At 39.4% G+C, this 17,921-nt stretch overlaps 1 protein-coding gene across 1 annotated transcript in view; it reads left to right on the plus strand.

Annotated features, from left to right (window-relative positions):
- The window catches only part of LOC126183457 (zinc finger protein GLIS3-like), a 43,297-nt gene extending 25,832 nt beyond the window's left edge, over window positions 1-17,465 (plus strand). The window contains exons 5-10 of the mRNA XM_049925453.1: window positions 835-1,058; window positions 3,988-4,149; window positions 4,445-4,558; window positions 5,447-5,588; window positions 10,342-10,494; window positions 16,822-17,465. Coding sequence (XP_049781410.1) covers window positions 835-1,058; window positions 3,988-4,149; window positions 4,445-4,558; window positions 5,447-5,588; window positions 10,342-10,494; window positions 16,822-16,949 — 923 coding nt within the window. The 3' untranslated portion in view covers window positions 16,950-17,465. The remainder of the gene's footprint in view (window positions 1-834; window positions 1,059-3,987; window positions 4,150-4,444; window positions 4,559-5,446; window positions 5,589-10,341; window positions 10,495-16,821) is intronic.
- Window positions 17,466-17,921: the final 456 nt, after the last annotated feature.

Raw genomic sequence — 17,921 nt, forward strand, 5'->3', positions numbered from 1 at the left:
TTTTACTCCTCTTGTAACTGTAGACTGTATTTAATATTCAGAGACACATGTCTTCTGATGATACAAAGTCACCCTTTTTTTTCTAAACAACAGCTTCTTGATTACCTGTCTTACTTCCTTTTTCATTATTTATTTTCCTCTTTTTTAAGGAGATACACTATGTTCAGAGTATTGTAGTAATAGCTTCAAAATCACATAAAACTTTTAATCCACATACTACAATATTTCAAATACAAAGCAGTTGCATTGTATTAAATTACCAGTACAGTAAAAGAAATACCAGAATACAGATGAGCAAATAACAAAATAAACATTGATTCTAGAGTTATTTTGATCATATTATTATAAAACAGTTTTGCTGCTGTTGTACATAAGTCTATTGTCTTCTTTGTTGTACTGACCAATTGTACAACGAATTTCAGTTATTCTTTACATCTTTTTCTCTCACTTTTTGGTGGGACATACTTTCCATTACCCACTTTTGCCACTCCCCTTGCTAATTGCTTCATACCTATTTATTATTTTATTCTGCTATGAAGAAATAAGATGCACAGCTGATGACTGATTTTTTATTTTGGTGAAAACAAAAGCTATGAAAAATATCAGCAATAGGATGTAAATGAAATAATACAGTCAATTTGCAGTGCTGCTCCTGCAAGAAAGACATACAATGCTAGTGTTGAATTAATTCTGATAACTTATACTTTCAATATTGCTCAAATAATTTGTGGAGTTTTATGCCTTTGTTGTGAAATTAGATTATTCAGCTATGCAATTTTAAATAAAGTAGCCATTAATTATCCAACTGTAAATATTTTTCTGCATTATTTACAGCTGAAACTCTCCTTGAATGTCGTTGGATTGACTGCTATGCTGTTTTTATGGATCAAGAGTCACTAGTCAACCATATTGAAAAGAGTCATGTAGAAATGAGGAAAGGTGAAGATTTCTCATGTTTCTGGCAAGGATGTTCAAGGCGGTCAAGACCTTTTAATGCAAGATACAAGTTGCTGATACATATGAGAGTCCACTCTGGAGAAAAACCAAACAAATGCCCAGTAAGTATTAATTTTGAAAACAGTAATATCCTGACATATATGTTTCAGATATCAATTTATCAGAAAAATTTTAGATCATTAACAATAATCACCATACCTAAAACTTAAAGAACAGTGTAGCATATTTTCAATATCTCAAAAGGGAAATGTAGAGGAAGAGAATGAAGGTACCTATATGTTGTACCAGCACATACCGTCACAAATCAAACACTGGGTGCATGTATAAATTACGTGATGCAGTTTAGTTCTGTTATTTTTATTATCCATAGATGATAATTTCAATCTCTTGCTATGATGTGAAATGAGTCAATTTTACAAATATAGTACTTGAAGATGTCAGTTAGTTGTGCTGATGAAATATTGTGGGAATTTCACAGTGATACTCAACACTTCACCTGAGAATAGTTTGTGCAATTATTATCACACATTCAGGAATTTCTCTATACAGAAGAAGAAACTGTCATTCAGAAATGAGTTCAGTTTGTCTGTGAAGCCTATTTTACTGTCTGTTAGGCTTGTAACATTACCCTATTTACCTGTGCTAATATGCCTCCAGTAGCTGCACCACTGTCAAATCTAGTTGAAAAGAGACTGTCAAATGTAGGTGAATTCAAATGATATTGTCCACACCAAGTATAAAGTCCAAAATACTTTCATTACACTTTGATATTAATAAGTGTACAGTTTGTGGCCAGATTAAGTCTCATTTACTAAAATTTATGCAGATATAAAGGATAAGCCATATACAACAAACTGTTGATGTCTTATATTGTGATTGATTGAGTGCAGTAATTTAATGGTGAACTGCCCCATAAGTTTACATGTGGCAAGCACATCATTAACATGTTCAATAATCACACTATACTTCCAAACAGATAGTCATATCCAAACAAAAACTATGTGCATAGTAAATATCATTTGGAAATAACATAGTTCACAGTCCAGTACCATTTCCACAGTTTTCAGAATGTATTATTGAAAATTAACACAATTCATGACATTAACTGTGAGTTCACAATCAATGACTACAAAACAGTCACTGCATAAACTCTCAGACACAGAATTTAGGTAAAACTTGTCACCTTTTATGACTTGTGCTTTGTGATAACTCATCTGCATACATTGTACAGTAATTTTGAGCACAGATCTTGCTCACATCACAAACTCCTGCTGACTGACTCAAATGGCTTCCTACTGCCTCTCTTTTATAAGATTACAATAATTAGAACTGAAGATGTTTATTGTTTCTCGCTGTATTTTCGTGAGCTCCAATTAAAAATTTACACTCCTGATTAACTGAATGGTAGGGAAAGAGACTTCTGAATATGAACTTTTAAATGTAACAATAACTACTATTGAATTATGCTGTTTAATTTGTTAAAATATAATATTCTATGTCAGCAACAATTTTTTGTTAAGAATACTTTAATCTGATAATTTATGAAATTCTTCTGTATTTGTGCCACTGAATGAAACATGAAGGTCTATTGGTTGTACACTTGGCTTTGAAAGGTGTTTATGGAGAAACCTTCTTTGATTTCATTCATGTGCAACCTTAAAGTCTATGTCTATCTGTGAAAGTAACTAACCACTGGGAGATTATTAAAAGGGAAAGAAGTGGGTCATGTTTGCACAATTTTTAATTTGTTGCTTTCCTGGTTTCCATATCATGTATGTACAGTGTAACGGAACATATTAAAGGCTTTACTGTACCGAAGTATGCGATACCCTCCAAATTCAACCAGTTTAACGAGTATTTATGATTATAGAAAAGTTATTGTGTATGTTAACAATGAGGGTTGACAGAAGTGTCCGATCCCACGCGTCGGCTTTGACCCGTGACGTAAGGGTGTTGTGTGTGACGTCATGACGGTGCGGAGTTTGGTTTGAGTGTGGCTGTCTCCAGTTCTGTTTTATCTTATTTTATTTACTTTTCTGATCTGTTCGTTGGAATGTCACTTTGGTAAAGTGTGTTTGTGTATTATTGTTTGAGGTGGATAAACAATGCAAAGAACATGTAACGGAAGTACTACTTTGTGTTGAGTCATGGTCTTTGGTGGACAGTGGAATTAAGATGGCCACCAGAGTAATAAATATTTGAAGTTTACATATTTGTTGGTTTCGCTCGTTCTTTATCATCAAAAGCACATAAAAACACGGGACCTCATGTTTTTAACCCTAGACAACCAGATGTAGAGCCAGCATCAGCATTGAGAGACAGCAGTGATCCAGCAAGCAGCAGCGATTACCACAACACAATGCATTTTAATGGCGCCAACCTAACATCAAGTGCTAACAAGCTCCGTAAATGGGAGTGAAATAGTGCGATTATAGCAATTAGCAATATCTATGACCAGGCGACCATTACAACAGGTATCTTCTCCTGATGGAGACAAACATTGTTTTGCATTACTTACATGACCAAGAAACATAATCATCCATAGTCATATCATGCACAATCATTTTCTCCATAAACATTTATGTAAACATATTCCACAATATAAGAATATGAAAATATGATGACACAATACTGAAAATTTTGAACATAAGTGACTCCATGACAGTTGGGATTTAAATTATACAGTACAGTAAAGTTGTTAACATAAAGGTTACAGGAGTGACATACATCCTAAACAATGTACTTCTGACTTTCTGCACTTAATAGAAGTCACAATCACTGATCATAGCTAATGCAATGGCTATAAAAATAATAAAACTTAAAGAAACGAGATAACTATTAGCAAAACCATACACCATACCAGAGTATGATGTAACTGTAAGTAATATCAAGTATGGTTCATAAGATGTACCAAAATGACCAAATTGCATTTTTCAACCATTACCACAAATTAATAAACTTTAATTTCATATTAATAACACAGTCAGTCCTTATAATTCTGAAGAATGTCATTTTCATTTTGTCTTTCAGTATTCAGATTGCACCAAAGCATTTTCTCGTCTAGAAAATCTCAAAATTCATCAGAGGTCTCACACAGGAGAGAGGCCTTATTTATGCCAATATGCAGGGTGCACCAAGGCTTTTAGTAACAGTTCTGACAGAGCAAAACATCAGAGAACTCACTTTGATACGGTATGTAAAAAACACAATATTTTTCATTACCTTTGGTTAAAAAAATCATACCAATATCAATGAAAAACTAAATTTGTGTCACACTATATCTCCCTTAATTCCTTGTTATTTTGTTCACTTTTTTGGCAAAATAATTAAATCCAATACTTTGCCTTTTGTTTCCTTGCACTGAAATTATAAATGGTTGGATATTACAGGTGGGCATAGATTTATTGATGTTAGCTTTCATAACTGAATTCAAATTACTCATGAAATTGAAAACCACACTTCACTACTAAGGAATTTTTCATTTCAGAAACCTTATGCATGTCAAGTGATTGGCTGCCCAAAACGCTACACAGATCCAAGCTCTCTGAGGAAACATGTGAAAAACCATACTGAAAAAGAGAGGCTGCAGGTAAAGAAAAAGGTAATTAAGATAAAAGTCACATAATTCAAAAAACTGAAGTGTCAGTTTCTTAGTATTTGCATTTTGTGGATTTCTATTTCATAGTGCTCCCCACACACAGTAATTGCACACTGGCAGATCAGGTAACCTGGGTGGCCAACTAAGACTGCGACCAAACTGACCTCTGCTAACAACTCTGTCAGGTGTGAACATCATATAAATGTTATCTAAAGTTTGGCTGGCTGTATGGGCAGTTGCTGCATCCTGTTGCATGTAACCTCATGGGGTGTGTTTATATGCATACATTCACATCCAATCATCTCCACTTGCTGGAGCCATTTCTATTTTCCCCACCCTGTATTATAGGAATTAAATATTCTATCAATGCCTTTCCCACAATTAAGGTGAGCAAACCTACATAATGGAGGGGTGAAAATGATGTTATGGCTGATCTGTGTGCATCCACAATTCAGGCAAGTATTCAGTAGATTGCAGACTGAATGCCCAGATGCCTGGATCTGGTGGGCAGGGTTAAGAAATCTTTTCACCACAGAGAGACAAAAAGTTATGTATTGTTCACCTTGTCTGTGACCAAATCTGACTAACTGCAGATATCATTATAAATGTTAGGATTGTATCACATTTCTGGATCAGTATGTAATCTGCAAATAAAATGACATCATAACTCATACTTAAATTGCAACACTCCACTCCCTTCCACTTGTACTGAATATATTAAGGATTCTGTTATACAGTAACTGAGAAATTATTTAGTATATAAATGTTATTGAGTACAAAAGGCCCATTGATGGCATTATGAGATTATACAGTTTAATAAACATCACAGGAAATTACATGTAAATGTTTTAATATATGTTTACAAAATGATGATAGGAAACTTAATTTCAGATGACAAATGAAGATGGTGATGGAATCAACTCTCCTCTAAAACAACCATTCATTGTGGCTCCCAGTTCAGATCTACAGTTTATGATGGATGTTTCAGAACAAAGAGATTCAAATCAACAGAGAGATGGCAGTTTAGTAACAGGTACAGTAAGCAATAGTTTTAATGTCAGACATCATTAAAATTAACAACTTGAGCTATGAAATGGTATTCCACCTCTTTCTAATTTATATAGAGAGGAATTTAAATTATTTTGTACCCATTTTGGAAAGATGTCAAGCTGACTTAACATGGTCAATGTGAATTTGGACAGGTGACTTTGTTCTGTTGACTGACTTCACCCAGTACCAAATCTTTTTAGTCCTTTCAAACTCGGCAGATAAAATGTCATCTTTGAATTCACTGAATTCTTCTTGCATATTCTTTATTTCATTCAGTTTTGTCTGTCACCTAAGATTTACTCACCTTACTTTGCTATCTACACCTCTGCTGTCATAGTAGTTTCCTGATACCTTTAATGAACATAGTGGATCCTTCCCATGGTTGTCTTTCTTCCATGGCAACAACTGACCTGGGACATGCATACAATATGTCTGAATTGCTGCCAAAGTTCCTCCAAGGCCTGAGATGATCCACATCCTTTTTCCCAGAGTAGAGTGTTTGCTGCTGACTGTTCAGGTAGTTGATAATGATTGTCCTATCACACTTATTATGTAAAATAGGGAAAGGCAACCACTTACCTATATGGACTGTTGTGTGGAGCATAGGAACATATAACAGAAAACAATGTTCATACTATCTTTCAAGTTATTGCTCTTTTTGTAGTAAAAGTACACACAGTCGCACACAGAGCTACACAGACACCCAAATGTACACACCTGTGGCGAGACTATGGCAATGGCCTTGCCGCAGTGGATACACCGGTTCCCGTGAGATCACCAAAGTTAAGCACTGTCAGGCGTGGCCAGTGCTTGGATGGGTGACCATCCAGCCGCCATGCGCTGTTACCATTTTTCGGGGTGCGCTCCACCTTGTGATGCCAATTGAGGAGCTACTCGACTGAATAGTAGCGGCTCCGGTCAAAGAAAACCATCATAACGACCGGGAGAGCGGTGTGCTGACCACACGCCCCTCCTATCCGCAACCTCACCTGAGGATGACACGGCGGTCAGATGGTCCCGGTGGGCCACTTGTGGCCTGAAGATGGAGTGCTTTTTTTTTTTTTTTTTTTTTGTCGTGAGACTGACTGAACCTTGCTCTGGCTACAGGAGTGTACATTTGGATGTCTGTTTGGTTGTAAATGTGTGTACTTTTATTAGAAGAAGGTCAAGAGCTCAGAAGCTAGTGTGAATACTGTTTTCTGTTGCATATTTCTATGTTCCACACATCTGTCTATAGGTAATGGGTAGCCTTTCCCTTATTTTACATATTGTTCCATTTAGGAAGTTTCACTATTATTACACACTTCTTAATTATCTATTTACTTCTGCCTTTCTTAAATTTCTATATATTACTAGAAATTAATGATATCATTCTAGGCTTTTGGTCACTAATTTTCATTTCTAAATTCAATGAATTTAAAAGTTTGGACTAATTTTTGACTGCAAATCCAATAAATTCCACTCATGAGTGGGCTATCTCATCAACTGCTGTAAACAGTTTTTAGAAAATATATTTACTATACTTTCACAAGATCTTGCCTCCCATTCTAAAGATATATATCCCATTCTATTTATAGCAAGTCGAGATCTCAGCCGAGCCTTCCTTCTTATTGCTACAACAAGACTTGATTTTCTCTGAAGCATTCAGCCATTTCAGTTCTTACTACAGATGGATCATAATAACATCTGATCATTATGTCAGTCCTGCCTTTGGTGTTTAACTTCCTTCAGACTCACTTCCAGTCCAAGTCAGTATTTATCTCATTAGATATTCCAGTGTTTTACAGAAGTATATATGGTTTCATCACTAATATCCAGCCTCTACTTTTGGTATGTGTTCCATTCTGAGTTTGTTATTTCACTGCTGTTTACTTCTCATTTGAGCCAACTTTTTTCTTTTGAAGCATGGTTCTGACATTAATGAGTGGCACTAACTCTGAGACCTTAGCCCAGAGTTAATAAATGTCAGGTATGAATTTCCTTTTCCTGATCTGCAATGATGCTTAATCCCCTTCATAAAGCTGCAGGTCACCTATACATGGTTCCTTCTTGTCCTACATCTAACTGACCAGCATTCAGTGAACAGAGAGTATTATCAGAGACTCTACCCTCATGTGTATGCCACACATACTCTGCTAACTGAGCAGCTGCTTTCAGAGTGTATTCCAAGCCTGATCTACTAAGGAGCATGTTCACTTACAAAAACATTCCTTAGCTAATTAACATGTCTATTCACAGTAAATTGTGATGGAATACCACAACACAGTAAAGTTCACTTGTTCAGTTAAATGTAGTTACTGCTTTAAACAGTTAATGATCAGCTTGTACACTCCTGGAAATGGAAAAAAGAACACATTGACACCGGTGTGTCAGACCCACCATACTTGCTCTGGACACTGCGAGAGGGCTGTACAAGCAATGATCACACGCACGGCATAGCGGACACACCAGGAACCGCGGTGTTGGCCGTCGAATGGCGCTAGCTGCGCAGCATTTGTGCACCGCCGCCGTCAGTGTCAGCAGTGCCATTTTAAAGGAACCATCCCAGCATTTGCCTGAATTGAATTAGGGAACTTTTGGAAACCTAAATCAGGATGGTCGGACACAGTTTTGAACCGTCATCCTCCCAAAGGCGAGTCCAATGTGCTAACCACCACACCATATCACTCAGCAACTATTAATTAAAGAAACTTATTTGCTGCCTATTGTATCCCTGTTCCTTTCAATTTTCCTGCCTTTTATGTCAATATCTAAAATTGAACAGCTTAGATTTTTACTTATTTGTGATTTTCTGTAATAAACACATTTATAAATAGATGTTCCACACAAAGCCTGGGTGGGCTATCATTCTACCAGTATAGCCAGTATAGTAATCATTTTATTCAGTCAGTCTCCGATATGCAGTCAGTGTGAAATTGCAGTAAAATTACTATGTTTGTTATGGGTGTTACCAACTGAAAAACTGTTAAGAAACTCATGGACTGTTTGAAATGCTGTGTTATGTAAAATGTTAAAATGACTAAATACACTCCTGGAAATTGAAATAAGAACACCGTGAATTCATTGTCCCAGGAAAGGGAAACTTTATTGACACATTCCTGGGGTCAGATACATCACATGATCACACTGACAGAACCACAGGCACATAGACACAGGCAACAGAGCATGCACAATGTCAGCACTAGTACAGTGTATATCCACCTTTCGCAGCAATGCAGGCTGCTATTCTCCCATGGAGACAATCGTAGAGATGCTGGATGTAGTCCTGTGGAACGGCTTGCCATGCCATTTCCACCTGGCGCCTCAGTTGGACCAGCGTTCGTGCTGGACGTGCAGACCGCGTGAGACGACGCTTCATCCAGTCCCAAACATGCTCAATGGGGGACAGATCCGGAGATCTTGCTGGCCAGGGTAGTTGACTTACACCTTCTAGAGCACGTTGGGTGGCACGGGATACATGCGGACGTGCATTGTCCTGTTGGAACAGCAAGTTCCCTTGCCAGTCTAGGAATGGTAGAACGATGGGTTCGATGACGGTTTGGATGTACCATGCACTATTCAGTGTCCCCTCGACAATCACCAGTGGTGTACAGCCAGTGTAGGAGATCGCTCCCCACACCATGATGCCGGGTGTTGGCCCTGTGTGCCTCGGTCGTATGCAGTCCTGATTGTGGCGCTCACCTGCACGGCGCCAAACACGCATACGACCATCATTGGCACCAAGGCAGAAGCGACTGTCATCGCTGAAGACGACACGTCTCCATTCGTCCCTCCATTCACGCCTGTCGCGACACCACTGGAGGCGGGCTGCACGATGTTGGGGCGTGAGCGGAAGACGGCCTAACGGTGTGCGGGACCGTAGCCCAGCTTCATGGAGACGGTTGCGAATGGTCCTCACCGATACCCCAGGAGCAACAGTGTCCCTAATATGCTGGGAAGTGGCGGTGCGGTCCCGTACGGCACTGCGTAGGATCCTACGGTCTTGGCGTGCATCCGTGCGTCGCTGTGGTCCGGTCCCAGGTCGACGGGCACGTGCACCTTCCGCCGACCACTGGCGACAACATCGATGTACTGTGGAGACCTCACGCCCCACGTGTTGAGCAATTCGGCGGTACGTCCACCCGGCCTCCCGCATGCCCACTATACGCCCTCGCTCAAAGTCCGTCAACTGCACATACGGTTCACGTCCACGCTGTCGCGGCATGCTACTAGTGTTAAAGACTGCGATGGAGCTCCGTATGCCATGGCAAACTGGCTGACACTGACGGCGGCGGTGCACAAATGCTGCGCAGCTAGCGCCATTCGACGGCCAACACCGCGGTTCCTGGTGTGTCCGCTGTGCCGTGCGTGTGATCATTGCTTGTACAGCCCTCTCGCAGTGTCCGGAGCAAGTATGGTGGGTCTGACACACCGGTGTCAATGTGTTCTTTTTTCCATTTCCAGGAGTGTAAATACAACACCCACATATAGACAATGTGTAATGCTATATCATAAAGAAAAGTAAAGATTATAGCACAACTGCATTAATAAGTGGAAAATGCCTTCAGCAACAAGCAGAGCTGCTTTTATGACATTCAAAAATCCCTCTGATAATATCTTTCAGTCAGACTATAGGGAAACACGGGTGATAGAACACAGGAGTTGCAAATGATTCAAACAATGTGGGCAGTGTTGGATTTGAATGAAGATTTTTTTTATAGATTGTATAAACAGATTTTCTTAAATTTTCTTTACAGATCAACACGTATTTACAAACAATGTAAACCATGAAAATGATGAAGAGGATATGACATCAGCCACCTCACAAGAACCATCAGAGAGCCATAATGGTGCAGTTCCAGAATACATTCCCTATGATTCTATACAAAAAATGTTGAGTGATAATATAGGTATGACACTTTCAATACTTATCCATTAAATATTTAACTTACTTTTCTTCATTTTCAATTATTTTCATTGTCGTACTACTGTTTGTGAATTGTGTAACACCTGTCAGGGAAACAGTACGAAATTAACAGGACATTAGAGACAGGGAATCCCATAATATGATTACAATTAAAAAGGAAAAATGCTAGACCAAACATTAGCCTTGTAATAGTTTTATTATGTGATATTTGATTAAATTACTATACTTGAAGAGAGGGCAATGGCAAGTCCTTGTGAATTTAATTATTGGTATCATAAAATTTCAAATCTGTATGGAGTACAGTGATGTTGTATTGATATCTATGTGTGGTAGGGGATGAGTTGGAGAGAGCAGTGGTGTATGGAAGGGGGAGAGGGGTGGAGGTGGGGGGGGGGGGGAAGAGAGAGAGAGCTAGAGAGTGAAATAGAGAGAGTTGGGTCAAATGTAACCAGACAGTTTGTGAACACAGAAGTGGGGAAAAAAATGTGAGAATGCCATAGCGTCATCATTGTCAGTTTTCTATTGTAGTAAGCTCAGAACATAATTCTGTGATCACCAATAAGCATTCTGGTGTAAACTGGAAAACAATGTGTACAGGCATCCTGGTTTAATAACCTAGATTGTGGCGGACACATCAACATATATTATAAACATGGATGTATGTAAATATGTATGTATGTTCCACATCTCAACCTAAACTACTAGATCTACTTTAACCAGACTTGGTACACATATCACTTACTGTCTAGAGAGAACTGCTGTGGGGGTAAGAACCATCTACCTATCAAAGGGATGAGGTGGGGGTGAAAAAGCAGTGTAACCCACAATGTGCGAAAGCTCCTACTTTAGTCATCCAGTATTTGAGAATGAGAGCACTTAGAGCCTTGCAACAAACGTTTTCATGTGATTTCAAACCTTTACAAAACGTTTTCTTGCTGACAACTCACAAAATGATAAAGGAAAAGAGTTTATTGCTTACCACATTTTCACTGCTCATGCAGTAAAAGTGCCACATGAAACACGACATCTTAATTTATTGATTCTTTATGACTAACTGTATTTATGACACATTTTGCAGACAGTATTCACATGTACCATTGAATGACTGAATGTACCAGCAAAATTATATCACTGTATAACATATATAACTGAGGAGATAAGATGTCTCAAACACTAACATTGATGAAAAACTACCACATCATGCATAACATTTTAATTCATTACTTCTTTACTATTAAGTCTATTCACAACAAATTTTGCAGACAGTAGCCATATATACCACAGGATGTATCTGAAAAGTTGTATCATTGTGTAGTATGTAGTTCAGGAGATATGATGTCATAAACTTGAGCTATGTGAAAATGAAATTGGAGGTCGAAATTCGCTAGTGATGCAGGTAAAATGTGTGGATAAATACGTGTGAAGTATGCTAAATATATATGAAATATATTTGATGTATCAGTAAATGGCAAAACCATGGGTAAAAATCACATCCTAAGTCCCTGGGACAATTTAAACCAAATTTGGTACACATATTAGTTACCATTGACAAAGAAATGCCGTGGGTGTAAAACCACCAGCCTACAATTGGGGTGAGCATGATGACATGGAAAGAGATAGGAGGAGGAGGAGGAGGAGATGGAGGAGAATGAGGAAGACGAAGAGAAAGAGGAGGACAAACAGCAAGGGGGACAAGGTGATGGGCACAGATAGGAGAGAGGAGGAGATGGACAGTGAGGGCAGCAGGAGGAAATAGACAGAGAGAGGGGAGAGGAGGAGATGGAAAGAAAAAGGTAGGAGCAGTAGATGAACAGAGACAGGGGGCAAAAGAGGCATGCATAGCAGAGAGAGGTGGAGGAGGAGATGAACTGAGACGGGAGGAGGACGAGATGGACAGAGAAAGAGAAGAAAAGGAGATGGAGGGAGAGGGGGGAGAGAACTATAAGAACAGAGAGAGGGGAAGGAGGAGATGAATAGAGAGAGGGGCAAGGAGGAGATGGAGTGAGAGAGAGAGAGAGAGAGAGAGAGAGAGGGAGAGGGAGAGAGAGAGAGAGAGAGAAGGGGGAGGGGGAGATAGAGAGAGGGAGGGTGGGTGGAATTAGAGGGGGAGTGGGAGATGTGCAGAGGAGGAGGGAACGATTGGACACATAGAGGAGGAGCAGATGTAAAGAGAGAGAGGAAGGAGAATGTGGACAGATGAGCAGGGTGAGATCGACAGTTTGGGAGGGTGGGGGGTGGGGGATGGAGTAAGTGGACAGAGAGAGAGGGTAGAGGAGATGGACAGAGAGGGAGTGAAGGAGGAAATGGACGAAGAGAAGTGGGAGGAGGAGATGACCTAATAGAAGCTCAGAATAAATACATACCTGGGCAACACCAGGCAGTCAGCTGGTCTATAATAAAAGAAAAAAAAGCCTTGACATCAAGGTAAACCGCACACTGAAGATGTAACTGGATACTGAGACAAAAAATCATTTATGAATATACTTCTTTTGGGATGCTGAGCTCTATTGATATTCATTTCACTAACCTGATTGATTTAATTTGATTTCATTTGATCCTGTAGGATTCATTATCACATATTTTTTAAAGAGCAACAATTTAACTTTGGCTTTTGACACTAATTACTACAATGAACAATACCAAAAAATTTAATTTAATAAGTAATCAATAAAACCATAACATTCCTTTTCCATCAGATAACCTTTGAGCTCCTTTGGAATATTAATGTCATGTACACCATCCAGCAGGCTTTTGGGCAGACTTCTTATTAACATGATACCTGGGTCCTGATATCCTTTATCAAGGACTGACAGTTGTGTAAGGGTACAGATATCAACAAAGTTGACTACATATCAATTCTAACTCAGCTCTGCTGGACCAGAGCCCATAGGTGGCACAGGGATACCCCATCATTCAAGTGTAGCAGCATTTTCGTGCCTGCCTGCTTGACACATGGCAGTTGGTCTGAGAGAATCTGCAGAGTGAGTTGCAGGGGAGAACGTTCTGAACAATCATTAATCAGAGTGCGGAAAATCGGCACTGATATTACTAATTGTTGGTTCGTGTTACTTTTATATGAAATGAGACAATATATAATTTTTACCACAACTGTACTGAATCAGAGAAGCAATGACAAAGTCTAGTGGAGATGTGGATGTGAATGAAGATTAGGTATTGTAGGGACGTTTTCTATTAACTTGAAATATAATAAATACTTTGTCTAATAAAAACTGCTGTGATTTCAAGAAACCTTTCTCATTAGTAACATTTTTGGCTCTGAGCACTATGGGACTTAACATCTATGGTCATCAGTCCCTCTCATTAGTAGAAATATTTTATGGAGATGGTGTTGTACAGCTTTAATTATTGTTAAGAACTGCTTATGCAATACACATCTGTAATAATATACACTCCTGGAAATTGAAATAAGAACACCGTGAATTCATTGTCCCAGGAAGGGGAAACTTTATTGACACATTCCTGGGGTCAGATACATCACATGATCACACTGACAGAACCACAGGCACATAGACACAGGCAACAGAGCATGCACAATGTCGGCACTAGTACAGTGTATATCCACCTTTCGCAGCAATGCAGGCTGCTATTCTCCCATGGAGACAATCGTAGAGATGCTGGATGTAGTCCTGTGGAACGGCTTGCCATGCCATTTCCACCTGGCGCCTCAGTTGGACCAGCGTTCGTGCTGGACGTGCAGACCGCGTGAGACGACGCTTCATCCAGTCCCAAACATGCTCAATGGGGGACAGATCCGGAGATCTTGCTGGCCAGGGTAGTTGACTTACACCTTCTAGAGCACGTTGGGTGGCACGGGATACATGCGGACGTGCATTGTCCTGTTGGAACAGCAAGTTCCCTTGCCGGTCTAGGAATGGTAGAACGATGGGTTCGATGACGGTTTGGATGTACCGTGCACTATTCAGTGTCCCCTCGACGATCACCAGTGGTGTACGGCCAGTGTAGGAGATCGCTCCCCACACCATGATGCCGGGTGTTGGCCCTGTGTGCCTCGGTCGTATGCAGTCCTGATTGTGGCACTCACCTGCACGGCGCCAAACACGCATACGACCATCATTGGCACCAAGGCAGAAGCAACTGTCATCGCTGAAGACGACACGTCTCCATTCGTCCCTCCATTCACGCCTGTCGCGACACCACTGGAGGCGGGCTGCACGATGTTGGGGTGTGAGCGGAAGACGGCCTAACGGTGTGCGGGACCGTAGCCCAGCTTCATGGAGACGGTTGCGAATGGTCCTCGCTGATACCCCAGGAGCAACAGTGTCCCTAATTTGCTGGGAAGTGGCGGTGCGGTCCCCTACGGCACTGCGTAGGATCCTACGGTCTTGGCGTGCATCCGTGCGTCGCTGCGGTCCGGTCCCAGGTCGACGGGCACGTGCACCTTCCGCCGACCACTGGTGACAACATCGATGTACTGTGGAGACCTCACGCCCCACGTGTTGAGCAATTCGGCGGTACGTCCACCCGGCCTCCCGCATGCCCACTATATGCCCTCGCTCAAAGTCCGTCAACTGCACATACGGTTCACGTCCACGCTGTCGCGGCATGCTACCAGTGTTAAAGACTGCGATGGGGCTCCGTATGCCATGGCAAACTGGCTGACACTGACGGCGGCGGTGCACAAATGCTGCGCAGCTAGCGCCATTCGACGGCCAACACCGCGGTTCCTGGTGTGTCCGCTGTGCCGTGCGTGTGATCATTGCTTGTACAGCCCTCTCGCAGTGTCCGGAGAAAGTATGGTGGGTCTGACACACCGGTGTCAATGTGTTCTTTTTTCCATTTCCAGGAGTGTATTTTATTAGAGACAATTTATTTCAGTATAGGATCAGATCATCATTGGGTCCAAAAACCTCGCCTTTACATCTGCATAACTCGAATAACAGTTATCAGATGTACATTGCTGCATCATTGATAGTGGCTGCAAATATGTAACATTATGTCCATTCAACCCTGTATACGTATTTCTCATTTTTTTTTTAAATGTGTTACTGACTTAGTTCTGTGGAGCAGTGACAGCAGGAGTTTGAAATAGCATGTGTCACTTAGGCAGACAGTTAGGAACTTAATAACTAAATCTGTATCTTTGGAGTAAAGCTACCCTCCAATTCTGTCACATCAACAATCCGATGCCAAATAAGTATGATAAAAATGTGGCTGCATGTTTCAAATGACCTTTGGCTTAACATGAGCCTAACCTCTTTAATAAAAATTATGAATTTAACTAAATAAATATTATATATGTATAAAGGATGTATACTGCAATAGTAGAGTGCAGAATAGATTGGTGGGTAAAGAGCTGATGTGACTCTCAAAATTTTAACTCCTTTGTATGTAAAAGTGGCAGTGTAATAACTTGAACCATTCAGTCCTGTAATTCCATCTATATTTACAGACTAAATGATCAGGTGAACATCCACAACTGAGAAACATATTAATAGAATAAAAATCCTCTTCAGTTGGCAATAATTTTTTATTTATTTCGTGACTGCTTTCCAAGCCGAAAGCTCCATCTTCATGTGCCACCAGATAACTAAGGACACTCAAATGTTTGGCAGTGACCGAAGTCAGTCATGAAATGACAGAAGTCTGTGTTGGCTGTCAAGGTGGGCAACACTGTTACTTGTCCTAGGCTCCCATGTGTTTGGTATGTGCGTGATGCCCTCATCTGAGTGCCACACATTTATATTTTTCCATAATTATATTTTACATTTCCATAATTATTTGGTGGCTCCTGAAGGTGAAACTTTAGGCATCAAAAGCAGTCCTGCAATAAATGATAAATTACTGACAACTAAAGCAGACTTCTATTCTACTAAAATCTGCACTTAGTTAATCATTAAAATATCTTGTAACACCCATGCTTTTAGAGGCTTGAGTGAAACTTCTTTCTGATCTTTCTCTCCAGATTTGGGGGTACATAAGAACGTCTTTGATGTGACTCCAAATTATTGAAACATCTAAAGATAAGATTCATCAAACAAAACAATGAACAATAATGCTGGTATCTAGCTATATGCAAGGCCTCCAGCGCCCATAAAAACAGTCAGACAATGTGGAAGGATCCTGAGTCAGCATGAGTTCATCCCAGCCTATTATTAGGAAAAATAAATCATAGACATGTGCTATTATCAAATGTAAAAAAAAATGTATTTACTAATATTTGGTAGTGTGTGTTGCCTTTGTGTTTACTTTAACAATTTTTCATATTCATTCTTTTTATTTTAATAGCTAATACTTGAGTATATTAAAGACATATTTTTCGTTCTTTTAGGTTACATTGAAACAACCCTGCAAGAACATCTGGAGCTAGATGAATCACTTAATCACCAGTTTCTTCAGATAACTGCCTCACATGAGATAGCACATCACTCTCACTTGACTTTTGAGGAAACATCTTAGCACACACACACACAGCATGTTACTGAGAGACAGTAATTTCTTACAGATAATGCTCTTAGACATGTTGTGCTTTTGACATTTACTGCAGTTTAATGTGGTGATGATAAACTGGAAACTATTTATTTAATTCAAAATACTTTCCTTGCCAATTAATTCTGGGCAAGGATCCAGTGAGTTGTTTCTAGTACAAAATATTTCAGTTATCAACTGAAATGTGCTCCATTGTAGATCATAGTGTAAAAATAAAATACTAAATTATTGGTGTAATTTGCTACATTATATTACATTGTCAGCAACAGCACTGAAGTAAACATGTGTGATGTACAAAATATTAAATTAGGAAGATAAAGTGTTGGACTGTGACTACTTCCTTGTTTAAGAGGAATACAAAATACTATAATAGAAAACTATTCCATAAATATATTAATTGATCTCATATCTTTTTGTACATTGATCTACTGTTTTGTTTTTATGTTAGGTATTGTTGAGTGATATTTTAATTTTTCTCTGAGAAGATAAATAAACCTTTTTTAATGAACTTCTGTTTCTGTTTTACAGCAACATAGAGATGTAGTAAGGCCTACTAGATTGGTCCTACAGTTTCTTTTTCACTTTTCACATCCTTTTCTTGTAGCACTTAAAAACTTGCCTTTCAAACGTTGAGTAGAGGTATCTCAGAGTGCTGAAGTTCGGTAGCATTGTGACAAAATATTTACCTAATATTGTGTCATATGTTTTAGTACTTGAAAAAGCAAACTTGTTAAAAAATTGGTTTAAAAGCTTTTTTAGATAACATTACAAAGCAAATGGAACAGTAAAATGTAAACCCCTTTAACTGATTTTGACAAAGAAAAATTAAGAGTTACAAATATAAAACAACAAATTAAACATTGTTTTATCATCACTGCTTGTTCATATTGCACTGAAGCGCCAAAGAAACTGGTATAGGCATGCATATTCAAACACAGAGAT

Source organism: Schistocerca cancellata, chromosome 4, assembly GCF_023864275.1.
Source record: "Schistocerca cancellata isolate TAMUIC-IGC-003103 chromosome 4, iqSchCanc2.1, whole genome shotgun sequence".
Classification (NCBI taxonomy): domain Eukaryota; kingdom Metazoa; phylum Arthropoda; class Insecta; order Orthoptera; family Acrididae; genus Schistocerca; species Schistocerca cancellata.